This window comes from Nelumbo nucifera, chromosome 4 (assembly GCF_055504915.1).
Source record: "Nelumbo nucifera cultivar China Antique chromosome 4, China Antique-T2T, whole genome shotgun sequence".
Taxonomy (NCBI): Eukaryota; Viridiplantae; Streptophyta; class Magnoliopsida; order Proteales; family Nelumbonaceae; genus Nelumbo; species Nelumbo nucifera.
The window spans coordinates 15,762,145-15,781,447 of record NC_142652.1 but is presented as its reverse complement, the minus strand read 5'-3'; the positions used below and the strand labels follow the sequence as shown (position 1 = coordinate 15,781,447).

The 19,303-nt window shown below is 37.8% G+C and overlaps 2 protein-coding genes across 5 annotated transcripts; one reads left to right on the top strand and one right to left on the bottom strand.

Moving 5' to 3' along the window:
• Positions 1 to 909: 909 nt before the first annotated feature.
• LOC104586758 (ABC transporter A family member 2-like) lies at positions 910 to 7,599 on the top strand. Of its 2 annotated transcripts, none has more exons than XM_088902690.1 (16): positions 910 to 1,366; positions 2,438 to 2,669; positions 2,786 to 2,955; positions 3,053 to 3,238; positions 3,356 to 3,451; positions 3,531 to 3,731; positions 3,881 to 4,040; positions 4,128 to 4,351; positions 5,059 to 5,176; positions 5,275 to 5,351; positions 5,480 to 5,569; positions 5,824 to 5,967; positions 6,042 to 6,353; positions 6,439 to 6,519; positions 6,935 to 7,111; positions 7,240 to 7,599. In XM_088902690.1, exons 1-16 carry the CDS (start codon positions 980 to 982, stop codon positions 7,504 to 7,506), a joined length of 2,922 nt encoding a protein of 973 aa, XP_088758816.1. In that variant the 5' UTR covers positions 910 to 979; the 3' UTR covers positions 7,507 to 7,599. The 2 variants fall into 2 exon arrangements, with proteins under 2 accessions (XP_088758816.1, XP_010242392.2); XM_010244090.3 differs by having other exon boundaries at positions 4,125 to 4,351.
• A 1,437-nt stretch (positions 7,600 to 9,036) lies between these two features.
• LOC104586757 (protein IQ-DOMAIN 29) lies at positions 9,037 to 18,992 on the bottom strand. 3 transcript variants are annotated; one of them, XM_010244088.3, is made up of 8 exons: positions 18,754 to 18,992; positions 18,552 to 18,591; positions 17,540 to 17,675; positions 15,909 to 16,199; positions 15,091 to 15,294; positions 12,998 to 13,063; positions 10,869 to 11,904; positions 9,037 to 9,420 (listed from the first exon to the last, which is right to left on the bottom strand). In XM_010244088.3, the coding sequence occupies exons 3-8, from the start codon at positions 17,627 to 17,629 to the stop codon at positions 9,389 to 9,391; spliced, it is 1,719 nt and encodes a 572-aa protein (XP_010242390.1). In that variant the 5' UTR covers positions 17,630 to 17,675; positions 18,552 to 18,591; positions 18,754 to 18,992; the 3' UTR covers positions 9,037 to 9,388. The 3 variants fall into 3 exon arrangements, with proteins under 3 accessions (XP_010242390.1, XP_010242391.1, XP_088758865.1); XM_010244089.3 differs by having other exon boundaries at positions 10,875 to 11,904; positions 18,754 to 18,960; XM_088902739.1 differs by lacking the exon at positions 12,998 to 13,063 and having other exon boundaries at positions 18,754 to 18,947.
• Positions 18,993 to 19,303: the final 311 nt, after the last annotated feature.

Sequence of the window (19,303 nt, the reverse complement as noted above, 5' to 3'; positions counted from 1 at the left end):
CTTGTGTCTTGTGGTGACTTTAACTTTCTCCCTTGATTGCCGGAGTGTGAAAACACTATTGAGGCCTTTTACATTTTTTCACTCTTAACAGGCAAGACCCGTAACCGTCGGATACAACTCCGCTGTCCTCGGCTCCAAATTTGGCAGCATCATCTACCAATGCATAGTCCACAGACACAAGAGCTGAGCTCATGAGCTGCTGCTCTTTCTTTACAAAAGAACCAAGTATTTGAATTAGTACTTCTCACACCATCCTCCTCCTTTCAAAAACCTTTTTGTTTTCTCTTTATCTTTCTTTCATGAATAAAAGCAGCTAATTAAAACACGGTATTTGAACTTCCCAAACTGTCCTCTCTTCCCAAACTTTTTAATTTTTGAACTGCCCATCATACCCTTCTTGCTTTTCTTTCTTCAATTCTGGGACAGGGACCTTCCCCAATTTCTCATTATTAATTATTAATATCTTTTGTCCAAATTGGAATTTGAGTTTGATGGGATTAAGGTGATCCAAATTATTTGACCCATTTATAATTTCAACGGATCCCACAATACTTACAAAAGACTCAGCTAAATAAAAGTCTGCAATAACTTAAGTAAGTAATTTTTATTCATTAATTGATTACTAATACATAATATCTAAATCCAAATCTTCTCTCAACCCAATGCATAAAATTTGCTTTTAATCCAATATATTAATAACAAATCAAATTTGGATGTGGATACATCCAGTTCGAAGGCATCTTTTATTGTTTATTCCACAAGTAGATTGCCAGTTGACAATCAAGAAGAATTGCAACAAGTAGTTGACCAGTTCTATTAAAAACAGGAAAAACAAATTCCGCGAAACTGCGCGAGTTTCTTTGTTTTAATGATTTATTAATTGTTTAAATTTGCCTGCTTTATATACAAGTATCCTATCGATGATCCTCAAAGAAAACTGCTGTAAAACGCACTTTGAGAGTTCGGAAAAACAGAATTAATGGAGAAGGGAGAAGTGATCAATTTGCAGAGAGGATTTCCTCTACTTGTCCAACAATTCAACGCTCTTCTCAAGAAGAATCTCCTCCTTTCATGGAGGAACAGACGAGCTACCTTTCTGCAACTCTTCTCGTCTCTCTTCTTCATCTTCCTTATCTTCTGCATCGAGAAAGCCATTGATGCTCGTTTCTCTACGACTACTTCGTATAAGAACGTCTTCGATCCCGAGCCTCTCATCTCTCCTCCAATTCCTCCATGCGAGGACAAATTCTACGTTAAGCTTCCATGCTATGATTTCGTATGGAGTGGGAATGGTAGTGCGAAGATTCAATCAATAGTAGCCAGTATCATGGCCAACAATCCGGGAAGACCCATTCCTTCCAGTAAGGTTCGTTCAAAGTACAGTCTAGTCTCTCTTCCGAGTTTTAGATTGTTGACGGTTGAACATATCACAATCAACCTTACAAGTAAATTTTGCTTCAAGAATCTTCATGTTAAGTGTAGGTTCAATTAATTGTGAATTCTTACCTTATTATTATATAGAAATTTGAATAGAAAATACTGGAGAAGATTCAGAGATAGCTGTGCAACTTTATTAGGTTCTGCTTGTCGTACCGCATTTTATGGAATTGGATAAATGAATGATAGAAAATGATGTCTGAAACAGATTAGGATATTGGTAGTGTTTGCTGAAACCCGTCGGTGGTGGATACAGATGGTTTGAAGCTTTTTTTTTTTTTTTTACAGGCTTTGCTTTTGTTATCCAATTTCATTTTGGAGCTTTTAATTAATTAATTTGGAAAAAAACTGGTAGAATATTCTGTGTATTCTTCTATTTAGAGTAGTTATTGTGGCTTGCTTTGATTTTCAATTGAACATAGATATTCATAAATGTTTTAGTCTTCTTCTTTTTTAGTAAATAGAAATGTTTTGTTCATATTCAAATATCGTGGTTATATTCTCATTAAAAAATAAAATTTTCAGTAAATTAACCGTCCTGTACTCAGTGGCGGTGACACTTAACCCCCTGAACTTTGTTTTGATACAAAGGCTCCCAAAGTGATGAAAATAACAAAAATGGGCATGCTAAAACACAATCTCTCTTGGATTGGGTTACTGAATTTCCAAAACCCTCAACGATGAACTTGGTTTCTTCTTTGGCAGAGGCTTGGAAGCGTAGTAAGTAGTAACTCAAATCAAGAAATTCAATGGAGTGCTTTGTCATAAAACCAAATTTTGGGGGGTTAAGTGTCACCACCACTCACCACCCCCTAACTACAGAGTGGCAATCTGGTGAAGGCGGAATTTGATACCAGGTCTCTGCTACAACCAGTTAGATTTTACCAGCAATCTAGCTCGCACCTTATAAAAAGAGAATCTTATCTTTATCATTTGGAATGTTGCACAAGTATAACTGCTCAATGACAGAGTATAAAAACACCTTGCCCTGTTCAAGCAGGTTAAATCCTTTACAACACCTAATGAAGTGGATGATTGGCTTTTAAATGATCCCATGCGTTGTCCTGGAGCTCTGCATTTTGCTGAAATAAATTCAACTGTAATAATCTATGGGATCCAAACTAACTCAACTCCTATAGCCAAGAGAGGACAGTTTGAGGACCCCACTTTTAAATTTCAAATTCCACTTCAAATTGCTGCAGAGCGTGAAATTGCCAGGTCACTGATTGGAGGTACCTATTCCATACCATTCTATGTTTTTTTTTTTCCTCAGAAATGATTCCATAGAAATGTCCTCTCTTCCTTCACCTCTGACTCTTAACTCTTTTGGACATCAATTTATGTACAGATCCAAATTTTAGCTGGGTAGTGGGGCTTAAGGAATTTGCACACCCTGCTGTTGAAGTTTTCTCTGCCGTAGGGACAGCTGGACCAACATTTTTTCTTGCAATTGCCATGTTCGGTTTTGTCTTCCAGATTAGTTCTTTGATCACTGAGAAAGAACTCAAACTTCGCCAGGTATTGACTGCTCTAGACTTGTTCCAAAAGGAATACCATTGTTGTCTCTTTGCTAATCAGTGTTTTATGTTGTTTATTATCATGTGCAAACTTGCAGGCAATGTCTATAATGGGTCTCTATGAATCAGCCTACTGGTTGTCATGGCTCACTTGGGAGTCCTTGATTGCAGTTCTTTCATCAATTTTAACAGTTCTTTTCGGGATGATGTTTCAGTTTGACTTTTTCCTGCACAACAGTTTTGCAATTGTGTTCCTTTTGTTCTTTCTTTTCCAATTCAACATGGTAAGTTGCATTATGCTTTCTTAGTTGTGATTATCAATGCTGCCTTTTATCAAGCAAGCCCAAACATAAGATGTTCTTTTTTTTTTTTCCGAATTAACTCATTACTTCTGATGCTAGATTGGTTTTGCCTTCATGATATCAACTTTCGTAAGCAAGTCATCATCATCCACAACAGTGGGATTTTCTGTATTTATCATTGGATTTCTGACACAGGTAAGATTTCTCCTGTACAGTTTCAGGAAGAGCCAGTATTGATGTAGCCATGGTAATAGATTTTCTTTCATTCTTGCAGCTTGTGACAATTTTTGGATTCCCCTACAGCACTGATTACTCTAGAACATTTCGAATCATCTGGTCCTTTTTCCCTCCCAACCTTCTTGCTGCCGCTCTTAATATTCTATCAGATGCAACTGCTACTCCTCAAGATGATGGCATCAGCTGGCATAGACGGGCAGAATGTCCACCAAAGGATTTAGATTGTGTGATAACCATCGTATGCGCTTTAAAGCTTAAACATCCAAGGATACACAATTTAGGATTATGATTCATTGGCAGGCACTGATATTAAGTATACTTCATCAAATAAGATGAAGTATGCATCTAGAGTCTGATTTTTATGATAATACATCATGTTTATGACAGGATGACATCTATAAATGGCTCATCTCGACATTCTTTCTGTGGTTCCTTTTGGCAATCTACTTTGACAATATACTCCCCAACTCATCCGGTTTGAGAAAATCATTGTTTTACTTTTTGAAACCTGGGTACTGGACAGGGAAAGGTGGAAACAAAGTGGAAGGTAATGAATTACTATCTTTAGAAGTCGCAAGTTATCCTAGTTGGCTACAATTTATGACTGGAATTTTTATTTATTGTATTCCAGAAGGTGGCATTTGTAGTTGCACGGGTTCAGTTCCAGAATTGGAGAACGCCAGACCGGATGATGAAGATGTTCTTCAAGAGGAAAACATTGTAAAACAGCAAATCACTGAAGGTGCAGTTGATCCAAATGTTGCAGTCCATATACGTGGTCTGGCAAAGACATATCCTGGGACCACAAATATTGGTTTCTGCAAATGCAGGAGGGCTTCTCCTTACCATGCAGTTAGGGTAAATAACCATTTTACCTTCAGATATTAATTGGTAACTCGGTGATGTATGTTGAGGGGAGTCATCATAGCCGGGGGCTTGTACACGTACAGGTATGAGTTTCTAATGTGGGATTCGCTTCAACTTACTCATGCGTGAATTCCACACGTATGAGTTTCTTCCACATTGGGAATTCCAAACTCCCCCTCGCATCATTCCTATGGATAGAGACATCATGGGAGATCAACCACTCTTATGCATCTTATCTATACTTGTGCCCAGCCAAACCTTTGGCTCTGATACCAGATGTTGTATATTGAGGGGAGCCATCATAACCTGGGGCTTGTACAGTACACACGTGCGTAGGACTTGTACACAAGAGAGGGACATCACATACTACCCAAAAGCTTAAGCTATTGGATTTTGGGCCACTCTTGTATATAAATCCCCCGCACCTCTTGTTCATTTCCAATGTAGGATTCACTTCAACTTACTCGTACATGAATTCCAACACTAGATTGGGATAAATACTGGAAGAAGTCATTCTTCCTGTATTTATCCCAATGTGTTTTTCCTTGGATATTGCAATGATCATCATCTTTTCTGTTTAGCCTTCATTCACGTCAAGTTTAGCCATGTTCAGTAGAGGGCGGGAACATTTAGTCATTGCATGGGGTATATTTTTATATGATAATATATAGCTGATAAACTTTTAAATTATTTATCAGGGCTTATGGATGAATTTTCCAAAGGATCAGCTATTTTGTCTTCTTGGACCTAATGGAGCTGGAAAAACAACTGCGATTAATTGTTTGACTGGCATCACACCAGTGACAGGCGGAGATGGTAATAGATTACTATTCTGGTCCTTGATTTCATCAATATCCAGTTGATCTAGACATGGTTGTAACATCTCACGCACTTGAAAATCGTCTTGTTTACAGCACTGGTATATGGATATTCCATTCGAAGCTCCATTGGTATGTCAAACATTCGAAGAATAATAGGTGTTTGTCCTCAGGTGCTCCATTTTCTGAGAACCTTTTTTTCTGCTCTGGGACATATAACTGAATCTCATTCCTATGTTTGCACCATTATTTATTTGGAAAATGAAGAGGCTAATAGTTGTCTTTTTCTGTGCATTCATAGTTTGATATTCTTTGGGATGCCTTAAGTGGTCAAGAGCATCTCCATCTCTTTTCTAGTATTAAAGGGCTTCCTCCTACTTCAATCAAATCGGTATGGTCCATACAAGCCTGGAAATTATTCTTCACTTAATTGTTTTCATAAATATCAGAGAAACATGCCTTAGCATACTAGATCATCAGTATCATTTTGCTTCTATTTGCGATATTTAATCACAGTTCTGTCTTTGATCCCCATGTTGGATGAGGATGAACTTGCCATAGATTAATTCTCTCTCATAATCATAAGAAAAGCCAACTTTTCATCCATTCTGTTCCTTACACAAAATTATTTTGTTGGCAAGGCAGGTAGCTCAAAAATCATTGGCAGAGGTGAAACTAACTGAGGCAGCCAAAATGAGATCTGGGAGCTACAGCGGAGGGATGAAGCGCCGCCTGAGTGTTGCAATTGCCCTCATTGGTGATCCAAAGTTGGTCATCTTGGATGAACCGGTAAGCTAAATTGGGAATATTCCTAATTATTGTGTGTGTTGTTTTGTCCACCACATTTAACCACCTTTTATCAGACTACTGGTATGGATCCAATTACTCGAAGGCATGTGTGGGACATCATAGAGAATGCAAAAAAAGGAAGAGCAATTGTTCTAACAACTCACTCAATGGAAGAAGCAGACATTTTGAGTGATCGCATAGCAATCATGGCAAAGGGGAAGCTCCGTTGCATCGGAACCTCAATCAGGTTGAAGTCAAGGTTTGGAACCGGTTTTGTTGCTAATGTAAGCTTCCTTGGAAATACTCCTGGACAGTCTCCTATTAATGGTGATGCATGTGATCCAACTGAACTTCATCGTCAAGCTGTAAAGCAGTTTTTCAAAGATGTATGTAAGATAAATAAAGACCCTTATAAATCTTTTAATTCCATAGATACTGCATCTGATTTCATTTATGGCATGTATTTGACAGTGTTTGGATGTGGTACCCAAGGAGGAGAACAAGGCTTTCCTGACTTACGTTATTCCTCATGAAAAGGAGGGGCTGTTGACGGTGAATACCTTTTCCCTGCTTTTAGTTTCTACTTTCTTAACCTCCATACATGATACATCCAACAGTTGCATGAAAACTTTGAGGATCCTTTATCATGATGAAACATACATGAACCATCATATATGAGCACACTCACAAATTTCACATTCAAAACTGACCCTGATGAGAATAGCCAAGTCCTTTGATTTCATCCATCCTCTGTATTGTACTGGTAAATGATCTGATAAAGGGTGATACCATTTGCCATTTAACCTAGACTATCCCCTATTCATTTCATGTTGCTAAATGGTTTTCCTTTCAAAGAAGCATGTACATCCAATGACAAAGCTTGACATTGTGAAAACCAACAAAAAGGACATGATAAATAGCAATTTCAGAAGTAATACCCTAGTTGTTCTTCTTGCTTTTTATGCAGAAATTCTTCAGGGAACTACAAGATAGGGAAAGGGAATTTGGCATATCAGACATCCAACTTGGTCTTACAACTCTGGAAGAAGTGTTTCTGAACATTGCAAAGCAGGCAGAGCTAGAAAATGCTGCAGCTGAGGGAAACTTGGAAACTTTGACCTTGACCTCAGGAACCTCTGTTCAAGTAAGTAATTTATCTAATTAATGCAGCAAACAACATGGAATTGTGTCTGTAATCAATTGATAATATTTTCAGTAATTAATATGGTGACTTATTTTCTAAAACTATGGGCCTGTATAATGATTATGCAGATACCTATAGGAGCCAGATTTGTCGGGATTCCAGGAACAGAATCACCAGAAAATCCAAGGGGACTTATGATTGAAGTATACTGGTCACAAGATGATACAGGAGCCCTCTGCATTTCAGGTCATTCACCTGAAACTCCTATTCCCGCACATGTTCAACCAATGACTTCTTCTGGAGCAACTTCTCATAGAACATTCTTAGGCAGGACAGGACCAGTACATGGATTGGTGATTGATCCCCATCAAATAGAAAGTACAAATTATCAGTAATTTTCATAAAATTGCACCAAAAACAAATGTGTGAATATCTTGTAATTTACATAACTAGGCAATAGTATTATACCCATTTGTTTCATGCTTCAATTAAATATTAAGAATTCTATGAAACTTTCAATTAAATTACACTTCTCTTTTTTTTACAAAAAAAAAGAAATTTTGAATGAAAGCTACAAATTAGAAAATAATGATTTGAGGTTGCAGTGCTTACTACAAGTCTAAGAGAGAAATTTTTTAGGAACAACCATCAATTGCTTATCTTTTTACACCCCCCCCCCCCCCCCCGGCAAGAAAAATTATATAAATAAATAAAGCTTTTACATTAGTAATGATGGTTAATCATACAAGTCCCTTGATCGAATTCACCACCTAAGCTCTCACCTCTAGTTCTAAGTTCCAACATGGGAGGACGTCCGCTTCACTTCAGTTACGTGGCATCGGCAGCATGAATGAGTCCTATTCCGTCCATGCACTCTACCTAACGTCATGACCCAATCTTAATACCAAAGAATGAGCGAGTAGTTTTCACATCCATTTTCCTTGCTGGAACCTTGGCCTTTTATTGCCTGCTCTAAGCTTCTAACCTTGCACTTAATGACATTATAATTGAAAGCATTCATTGGTTTCAGTTTCGATAACCAGATCAATTATTTATTTTCCTTTTCACCAATTGATCAAGTAAACTTCTGTTAATTATATTTTTATCCCTCGTAGTCTTACCATCAACCAATACAGGTGGAATGAGGCAATTTTGGTCATTCGGTCATTCCATCCATGCCGCGTGTCCAAACCCTTCGATGAAAGTTGATGTCGATGCTTTAAAGTTTAAACCTTTTACGTATCGGCCGATATATGTATCATTCTGAAACTCTTCCGATACACCCTTACAGTAGGTGTATCAAGGGTCTGACCGGTTCAGGAGATAGAGGGATCCTAGACCGATTCCTCTGAATCAGTTTTGAAAAAAAATAAAAAAATATCAAAACATCCGATATACCCCTACCACGTATCGGATATATCGATATTTTGAACGTTGGATGGGCCACCAGCCTACCCCAGTTGTGCAGCCCTTGGAGCTAAAAAAAAAAAGTTCGTTGCCCTCATAATAGGAATGATTTTGTTTAAAACAAAAAAACTTACTTTTGTATGACGAAAACCCCATAAAAGGCTTCCAGAACAATCCCCTGTACGGTGGGGCTAAAGAATTCTGAGCTGGGCTGATCAGTCATTCTCCTTTTTCTTTATTAACATGAAGGATGGATTTTGGAATAGCTGGTGCTCTAACCAAGCCAAACTGAATAAAGAAAACTATACTAGTTAATGGGATGCTAGAGGCACTCTTGTGAAACAAATTCCAATAAGAAAACTAAACAATGTCCCCGTCCTTCCCGGTGCAACACCCCATCACCAACAAAAACCACATTTCCAAATAAGAAAAAAGACTGCAGAAAGCATTACTGTCATGGACGTTAATACATACAACTACAACCATATACAACCCAAACAACAAAGTTAAGATTCCAATTTCGAGGGAGAAGCCAAGCCTTTCAACTTTCAATTAGGTATGCATTACATGTTCAAGGGCATTAGCAGTCAGCACCTCTATTACATCAGTGGGGACAAAAAGAAACACAAACATGCCTAAATGAAACCAAACCATAAAATAAAGCCCCGTAACTATACACGCTCAAAACACCCAAAACCCAGGAACACAAGGAGATATGCTTTACGAATACCACACCTGTTATTTCTCCACTCCAATTCCAGGTTTTACAATAGAATTTTACACCACAAGGATAAATGAAAGTATACACCAGTAAGCACTATTACCAACTTAAATAACTTGTCCTTAAAACCGAATATTCCCCAAAATGCATCACCTCCTCCATTCAGCTTGGATGATTTTCTCTGCAACATAACCATATACAGAATGTTAAGTATCATCACCATCTAAGCCTTGTCCAAACTATATGGGGTCAGCCCCATGAATCATGTTCCACCATTCCGTTCAATTCAGGTACCATATTCATTGTTAAATTATGGGCCCTCGAACCATTTTTTGCTATTAACCCGTGTTAAGTATTCCTACTAAAAATTGGAAGAAAACTACGGATGAAGAAAGGTAAGAACACAAAGCAACCGTTGAAGCTAATATAATAGGAAGGAAACCATGGGTATGCAAAATGGAAAGCTGGAAACAACTCAAATCACTGATAAATACATGATAAATACGTTAGAAATGTTCCCGAAGGTTCAGTTTGGTGGGAGTACATGTAGGCTGAGTTGTACATTCTACTTTACATCAAATCCAGATTTACAATGCAAGCAAAGAGCACCAAAATATTTATTATAAGGAATGGTTTAAAACGTGGAGGCATGACACAAGGCATTTCACTATCCTATCCTAAAGCACGAGGCAGAAACAAGAACACGAGGTACATGGCTCCTGAGCAAATACTTTTTAATTAATAAATAATTAAAAAGAATAGCAAATAAACTAAAAAATAGGAAGTTCTCTGTTCTCCCCCGCTCCCCCCCCCCCCCCCACAAAAAAAAAAAAAAGAATTACTAAGAAACAAAAATATGGTTGTAATTTCTAAGGATCCCAGTCCATGGCCAGCTAAATGATCCGACCCAATGTTTATGGGGAAGAACCCAAATGGGAATTTTGATTGAGATCTGTGGAAGTTCCACCCCCCCCCCCCCAAAAAAAAAAAAAAAAGAAAAAGAAAAAGAAAAGAATCAGGAAACAAAAAAAGGGTTGTAATTTCTAGGCATTCCAGTCTGTGGCCCACTCAATGATCCGACCCAACATTTATGGGGAAGAACCCAAATGATTGAGGTCTGTGGTGGATGCGGAGGGCTTAGGCCAAAATATTAGTGAGGATCACGCATTGGGTGTATTGGGTGTCAGGTTTGTGTGAGGCTACTCAATGTTATACTCCATTTTGTGATTCAGTGGATTTTTACTCCTCCCTCGCCCATGGACATAGAACAAAGGCTGAACCACATAAATCTGTGTTGTTTTCTTCTTCTCTTCTTTTCTCAGTATCTCTGTGTGCTTCACCTGGGTTGGGGGGCAGGGGATGGGCCACCGCCCCCCCCCCCGGGCCTAGTTATGTAGCCCATGAAGAGAGAGAGAGAGCAGCCACTGTGCAACCAAAAAAAATATAAATCTCTATCCAATCCACTCCTTAGTAATGGCCTTTTTTAATTTCTAGTGCTCGCTTGGAGGTGCACCTCCAGGCATACACCTTCAGTGCTTTCTAATGCACTGATTACTGATTAGAAGCAGAATCCAGAAAGAAACCAAATTCATGACAAACACAATTCCCGTAAGATTAAATGCTTCTTACCATTACCATCTCTAGAAGATAATAGTGATCCGTCACTTCTAACTCCCCCTTTGCCACTTGCTTGAACCAGCCTCTGTGTCCGTGGTGACACCGAACTCAGTTTGCCATTGGTGGAGGATGGCAGAGAATGCCGCCTGGTGAACCCATTCTTCTCAGCCCCATCATGGCCAAACCTTGGGGAACCTTGTGCCCTGAGCTTTGCCTTGGCAGATTCAGTTGTTGCCATATAACTTGGCAATGACGGAGTATTCTGTAAACCATTCTCTGGGTAATCCTGCTTTGCTGGGAAAGAGGCTCTCCTCCTGCTAGTTTTCTGGTTCTCATTGCTAGCTGGGTCCTCTTTAGAGATCAACTCCTCATTTGTCAGATGAACATTCTCATCTTTCCCGTTGCTCTGTAAAAGTTCTAACTCAACCACAGGATGATCATTGTTTAGTACAGAAGTTGGTCCATCTGGTGTCAATGGTTTTGGGCTTGTTTCTACATTCAGCTGTTTGGACTCTGGAACCATTGTATCTTTCTTCATTTTCTCAGCAGATTCTCTCATGCCTTGATCTGAAACCTCAGGAGCCATAGAGCTCGGTGCCTTTCTCACACTGCGCTTTGGCTTTTCATTTTCAACCTCTATGCGATCAGGAACCTCTACCGTGGAGTTCGAAACCTTTCTTAAATTACGTTTAACTTTCTCAACCTCATTCTGTGGATGTTCTTGTACTGCATCTACTGGATGGCTTGTAACTTTCCTCAGGCTGCGTTTAGGCTTTTCAGATTCAGAGTTGGAATTGGTTGGCCCATTGTCAACACTTCCTGAACCAAACCTACGTACACTGCGTTTTTGCCTGCCTGGTTCAGTTTCTGCATTTTGAACATTAACCTGCTTTATCTGCAACTTTGAATCAGCAACCTTCTTGGGCTGTGGAAGCGGTCTCCAAAAACGAAATGATGTCCATCGATCTAGCCAGTTCCAGGCTGAATTGGGCTCATCTAAACCATACTGGAGATGAAGAGGCATTGCAACAGATGATGAAGCTAGAATCTAGAAGCAATAAAACAAAAATGTCAAGCGTCAAACTAAAAACATGATAGGCACAAGAAAGGAAAACGAACAAAAATAGTATAATGGAAAGTAAAACATAACATTATTACGGTTGTCCAAGTTCAATTAAACAGGAATACAGTAATTTTGAAATACCAATTAAAGAAAATATAAAAAAGTCAGGATACAAGAGAGGGATAAAGACTATCCTTCACTTCCCACCAATGCCACACAAATGCAAGACACAAATCCCATCAAGGAGATTTTCTAGGTCAAAATGAACCACATAAGAGAAAACCAATCAAAAGAAATTCATCCAACAGTATGCCACATATTTTTCTGGCTCTGTTAATTACAATGAACCAGAGCATATCTAACTGTAGATGATCTACCAAACATTTTTTCCCTTTGACATATCACATCTCATAAACAGGAAGTTATGAAACCAATTAACCCAAACCCACCTTGTGTTGTGGAATTGCAAATCAGATTAGGGATGTTCAGTGCACCATAATACCATGTATGCTTGTGTTTCACTCTTTTACTATTTCTTTATTGCTCTATTATGGAGTGCTTCAAGAGGGACATTCTGTAATCAGTAGGGATATTTTTGGTGATTTGTATGTGGTCTTAAACCACATATATAAAATGGATTAGTGGCTGTCAACTGGTTAAGATGCAACCATTTCTCCCATTGTTTTCTTTCTACCACTTTTCTTATTCTCTATTGCTAGAACAACTTGGTTTTGAATAATACTGGTTACCAGGCATAGGGAACAGAGTTGAGCTTGCACCTCTACTCATATTCTCCATTGTTAGAACAACTTAGTTTTGATCAATACTGGTTATCAGGAACAAGAAACAGAATTAAGATGACTTCTTTGCATCCCTTGAAAGCAGAAATAGGGGCATCACATAATCATCTTAACATCCATACTTCACCAAAATTTTGAAAGAACCCACATTTCCAAGGGTGGGCCCAGTATCCCACACAAATAATGGACCATGCAGACCAATAACTCAACAACAAATGGTCTGGGTTGTCTCATTTAAGAGCACATACTGTTTTAGTATAATCATGGTTGTTTCTTACCTTACAAACAAAAGCATTTTCTGATGGCTTTTCTGTCCATCCAAAAGACTCCAATTGCTTACTATCCTGACAAAAGACATAGATGCGTTATTGTTAGAAGTGGTGGAAATTGACTAAATATTTTGTGTATCTCTCTAGTAAGTTTGAGATGTTTACACATAGAGAACTACAGGAGCAAAAGAGTGATTCCAAACAAAACTGGTACTTCAAGATTAATGGTGAGTGAAGAGTTTCAAATCAAACTATCATGTTTACAAACTATTGCTGTCAATTGGTCAGGTCTGGTCCAGGCGAGGGTAAACCAGGACCCAACCCAATAAGTAAATGTGCAGAACCAATTACGAACCAGACCCTATGGTGCCTTTAATTAGGACTATCAGATCTGACCCAAGAAGACCTGATTATAATTGACAGGTATGCTTTTAACCTATAATTTGACAGTAAACCTACTTATTTATTAAATTAACACATTTGGGCATTATAATGTGACAATATTACAAGCACATAATGAGAAGAATAGGTATTTGTCATGCTGAAAGAGAAAAATAGGTAACAGAATGGAGGCATCTTCATAATTTGCCAATAATCAATTGGGGTCTTAATCAATTCAGAACAACCAAAACCAATCTCAATGTTTTAAACGCACCAGTTGCAAAAAAAAAAAAAAAAAGTGCAAGGGGCATCTTGTGCGCAATAGCACAAGGCAAGGCAACACGCCTTTCCGATGCAAGGCACAAAAATGGGAAAAAAAAAGCTAAAATTTTCAAAATGCCAAAAATTCAAAAAATAAGCAAAAATAAAAATATTAAACATAATATTAATTAAAAATATAAACTTAAATTTTAAAACAAATGTTTTAAAAAAACCCATTATCTAAAATTAAAATACATAAACTTAACATGTAAAATATAATTAAAATGAAAATTTAAAAAATAGAATCAAGCATAACATATAAAAACATATTCAAGCATGTACAACTCTCAATTTCTTTATTCTTTTCCCAATTGCATTACTTCAAATAGCTAATGTCATGTTAAGCTGAGCATTATGCATTCCTAATTCTACAAACCACCTTTGTACCAAGCCCCTCAAGGCAAGCCAAAACAAGTCTATATCAAGGTCTTAAATTCTTAATCCCTATATAAAAAAAAAATTATAACTTTAATTGTCTTTTAAAAATATCTTTTATTAGGATGAATAAATGAGACCCCATATTTGCTAATGATGCTCATTCATTCATCCTAATAAAAGATATTTTTAAAAGACAAATTATAAAATCTTTTTATGGGGATTAAGAATTTAAGACCCTTTTATGGACTTGTTTGAGCTTGCCTCAAGGGGGCTTGGTCATAAAAAAACAGAAAAATGTGCAAATTTTCAAAAGGTATGTGCCTGGGCTGAAGGCTGAAGGCTGAAGCAGAAGGTGCACAAGGTGCACGCCTTTTGAAAGTGCTGCGCCTGGGGACCAGGCGAGGTGCATACCTTAAAATGCGCCTCACCTGGGTGCCTAGGCACGCCTTTTAAATCACTGACCCAATTATAACTGGACACATAATACAGAAATAATTGGGTTGGTTTGGTTCAGATCTGTTACAAACCACATGCATCATCCATCAGTGTGATTCCCATTGCTATCAACAAGGGAAATGGAGAAAAGCAAATTACCAAAGCTGTTTTGGATTGGGGAAGAAACAGAAAAGCAGGATGGAAAGAATTCCTCCTGAATCCTCAGAAAGTCCTCTACTTTGCTGTTTTTTCCATCAAGTGGATGGATAATAAGATTAGGAGGGGGACTAATCATTCTGGAACCCACCTAATCATGGATTGCATCCCACTTTTCCACTTCCGCCCCTTCCCCTCAGAAACAGTCCAAGGTAAAAAGTCATAAACAATAAAAATATCAGTCTTCAACAGAAGTACATGTATAGAATATAGCATGTCTCTTGAAAATTATTGCCATATTCTTTTCTGACCTTTCAAATATTACACCTAATGTTTTTACTTGTAAAAGAAGGAAGCAAAAGAAACTTTGCAAAAACGTTTAATTAACCATACAGGACAAGGAAAATAAGAGAGTTCTAATAAAAAATTACCAGAGCCTTTACAAGTCTATATTTTTTATGCACTTTGAGAACGGTATCAGAAAGTCTTGCTCTTCGACCACGAACCAATGCCTGTAACTTTACAACTCCTCGCATACAGTGTAAAGTAGCAAGAGCTTGTCTCCTCACCAAGTGGCCACGAACAAGCGCCTGCAGCCTTATGATACCCCTAAGAGCCCGAAATGCCCGCCGAGCCTTCACAAAAGATGTGTTATAGCACTAGTAAGACCCAACATGAGCAAAGAATCCAAAACAGAAATACACCCAGCAGTATAGAAGATTTACTCCATTAGTAGTATTGACATGTTTAACAGACAAAAGAAGATATCTTCTAACAGATGTAGCACGTGTGAGCAGTTGGTTGATGCTGCACCACGTGGTATGCACATTGACAAGCCATGCATGAATGCAGTTGGAATACACCAGAAGGATTATTCTTGTCATCTGATTTATCTCATTATTCTCAATGTCCAGAAGAGATTTTGAGAAACAGTCTAGGAAAGAGAAATCCACAAGTCAAGTGGTTACCATCTCCTGGTGGGGTTAATATTAAGTACAGATGATCTTTACACAATGGGGCCAACCACCCTGTATCCTTTAAATAATAATATCTTATATTATATCATCCTCTATCACAACAGAAACAAAATTGAAGAAATGCACATTGGGAGAAATAATTAGTGGTCAAAAAATCGAATAATAATTGCAGGAATTACAAGTATAAAAATACATGAAAAGAGCTAAGGTCAATGATAACAGGTATAAATGAGATAAAAGCAGCAATACAACATCATACAAGAGATGATTACCAAATAGCCCCTAAAAGCAGCCTGTGCCTTTGTAGCAGCTTTCTCCTGCCGGATTCTTTCTGGATCATTTGGTCCACCAGATCCTGTGTTTCTTTCTTGATCTTTATCTTGAGATCCAGGCAATGAAACATCCCCATCATGTGGTAAAACAACACCCTTTTCTGGCTCTAAGTTGCCCCCACGTCTATCTATAGTGCCAGGTGCTGGGTGTGAAACCAATGGTGGATCAACAGCTGAATCAGCAATTGGTGCCTTAGCAGCAATACAAGCCTCTTTCTCATTTCCAGTTCGCTTCATGAGAACATAAAAATACAGTTAGAAACAACAAGATAGAGATAAGAATAACAACAAACAAATGCCTAACATTGGTTCATTAATATTTGCAAACCAGAACAATCTCCAACAATAGAAATGAAAGGACTTAAAGAATTCTGAAACAATAAAAGAGAGAATTCTCAACAAAAACGGGTTTGACTAGTGCAAAGTAAAAGATATCATTACCAACATGCAGCCATCCAATTTCATTCAAAATGTGGCCTCACTACCTGATGGCCCTTAACAAAGCTTGACTTTGGCACATCATTGGTATGGGATTAAAGCACCAGCAGAATGTGGAGCTTAGCACTAGATAAATCTCTAGTTGGCTTGGAAGAAAGTAGTTCACTGAACATAAGTGTAAAATTCATGGAATGTTTCATTAAGGACATCATACTGACCACTATCAAGATGGAAAACAGGAACTGCACAAGCAGTGGCTGGATAGAAAATTCTATATCTCAAAGATAATTAATCCCATCATCCCATGAACAACTTTGTGATACAAGATACAGTTTACATGAATGACCAAAAACTAACGCACAACATCATACGACCACTATTGGGACAGGAAAAGAAGAATTGCACAAGTAGTGGCTGGATAGAAAATTCTATATCTCAAGATATAAACTGTCCTATAGACAACTTTGTGATACAAGTGCAAATTATACAGACAATATAGTTAATATAAATTACCAAAATTAACCTGTATGGTGCTCTCTCAAGTATAATAGAAAATATAGTTAACAAAGTGACAACAGGTGATCCTTAATACCTAGAAATGGTTCTCTAATTCATAAAACACTTCTCAAACTACAGAGCTGACCATGATTTTCGATCCATCGTTGACCCAGACAGTCAGACCATTCAGCTGGGAAACGAGCCAGGCAATCAGTTCCATTTCACCCATGAACCGTTCTTTTGCCAAAAACTGTTGACTTGGTCAGCACCCTGCTGATCCAGGCAGTCGAACCATCAACCCATTTGAACCAGACGACAGCTTTTGGTCGTTTTTATTTTAATTATTTTTCATTTTTTTACTTTTTATTCTTTATTTTTTAAAATTGCAACAGGCTGATCCGTTCGGGCAGGACGATCAAACCGCTGACCCAGAAACCAGTGGCCAAAGTGGTTCCAGTTCTGTGCCGGTATTTAAAACATTGGAGACAACAATACTTGCAACAACATGATTCAAAACACTGGTGATAGAACTAACAGTAGTTGCATTAGTAATAATAGTAGCATTAATAAATCATGTTGTCAGGAACAAGATCCTTGAAATTTCAACAGGAAATGCTAGGTTAGGACCAACTTACCGATACCTCCCTTCCTTTTGATAAATTAGATTTGGATGTTTTCTTCCCAAAGAGTAATGTTTTTAACCATTTTCCTGGAGACTTTCCCATTGCAAGAAGGCAATGATACAGGATCACCAATCCTGACCTTCACACCCTGTACAGTTAGATATGGTTATGGCTTGTATAAAATATAAAAGTAAAAGGCACTCAATCAAGAAAATTCCAAATTTACATCAAAAACCTTAATCCAGTCAGATCTCCCTTACTATATGAATTAAATAATCTCCAAGACAATTACTTCAAAGTTATAACAGATAATAATATTTACTCACAAGGACATACAAAAACAAGGCATCAAATATAAAAACAAATTAGTCAACGTAAAAAAAAAAAAAAATCTCATGTCAAAAATATCAATAAAATCCCTCAATTAATCCGAAGGATAAGCAAAAATTCTCGGAGCCACTAAAACCTGCTTCCGGCATTCACTATCCATTACAATGACACAGTAAAATATCACGAGAAAGAATTAAAAAAATTAACTCCTTCAACGTTTTCATGGTCCTCGGACCGTCGGACGCATTTGCAATCAGAAACAACCGTCGAAAAGTGATACGGAGAGATCCAGCTAAACTCCAAACAACCAGAACTGAAAACTTACTTGTGGTATGATCTTACTCAACACACTCACAAATCCAAAAATGTCCAGAAAGAATCTAATAGAGACCAAATGAAAAGACTAAACAAAAACACAGTCAAATCCATTATGCTCAGTGAAGAAATTAAACAAATGCAACACCAAAAACATGGAATTTAACAAATCACAGAAGGGAACAGAACTCAACTACTTAATCAAAGAAACAACAAAACAAAACATTCACGGAATGAACCTAAAACAAGGTGAGATCTGCTCGAGGGACGCAACACAAATCTTACAGCAAGCACAGATAATCAACTAAAAGAAAAATGAAATTAAACGGATAAGAGAGACAGAAGAAGTAAAGTAGAGAGCAATAGATCTGGAACTTACTAGACAAATGTGCTCCTTCAGAACCCTATATCTACCATTCCTGGACACCATAAACACATAAGAAATCTAGGAAAAAGGAAATGAAAAACAAACAGCAATGTTCATAGATCTGAAGAATCGATTTAGAAATTACAAAAGGAAACAAAACAAAATCAAAGAGAGAAGAGAAGACATTGTTTGAGAACGAAGAAGGCTAATGTACCATAAACAACCGTGTAACAGACGAAGAAGAGTAAGAAACCACGGGCCAATCCATTTTCTTCTCCCTTCTCTCTCCTGGCTGAACTCCTTTCCGGATTCCACCGATGAGTAAACAAAACAAGCAATTTCTGAAAAGGAGGAAAGGAAAAATAAAAATAAATAAATAAATAAAGAAGAAAGGGATCAAGATGGAATAAATGACTGCTTTGGACTCCAAGTGCATTTATTTCGGTTACATGTGTCTTACCTCTTTCTCAGGTATCATTATTTGACGTAAATAACCTCCACGTTGGCAGAACTCATAACCACTGCTTCTTTACGTCTTCTCCACTCCGGGAGAGCCAAGAATCCTATGGTAGGTTGTCGGGAGAAGGGTAATATAGGCATTTTGGTAGAAAGTGGTCTGCCGTCAACCGGAATGGAAGAATCAGAAATTAACCACGGGGAAACGCGCTGAAAAAGCTCCTCTGTTTCGGTAAAATAGTCACGACTCACGAAACTGGTCATATATACCCCACCCACCCATAAGGTATAAATAAGTACATAACATG

Bases quoted from the DNA above. Each gene is read 5' to 3' on its own strand.
- LOC104586757 (XM_010244088.3), bottom strand. From the start codon at position 17,629: ATGGGAAAGTCTCCAGGAAAATGGTTAAAAACATTACTCTTTGGGAAG. The intron at 16,200-17,539 runs GTAAGTTGGTCC...GTTCTCATGAAG, and splicing joins CAAAAGGAAGGGAGGTATCG to CGAACTGGAAATGAGAAAGA. The intron at 9,421-10,868 runs GTAAGAAGCATT...GTTATGTTGCAG, and splicing joins ATCTTCTAGAGATGGTAATG to AGAAAATCATCCAAGCTGAA.
- LOC104586758 (XM_010244090.3), top strand. From the start codon at position 980: ATGGAGAAGGGAGAAGTGATCAATTTGCAGAGAGGATTTCCTCTACTT. The intron at 4,041-4,124 runs GTAATGAATTAC...ATTGTATTCCAG, and splicing joins AGGTGGAAACAAAGTGGAAG to AAGGTGGCATTTGTAGTTGC. The intron at 6,354-6,438 runs GTATGTAAGATA...TGTATTTGACAG, and splicing joins TAAAGCAGTTTTTCAAAGAT to TGTTTGGATGTGGTACCCAA.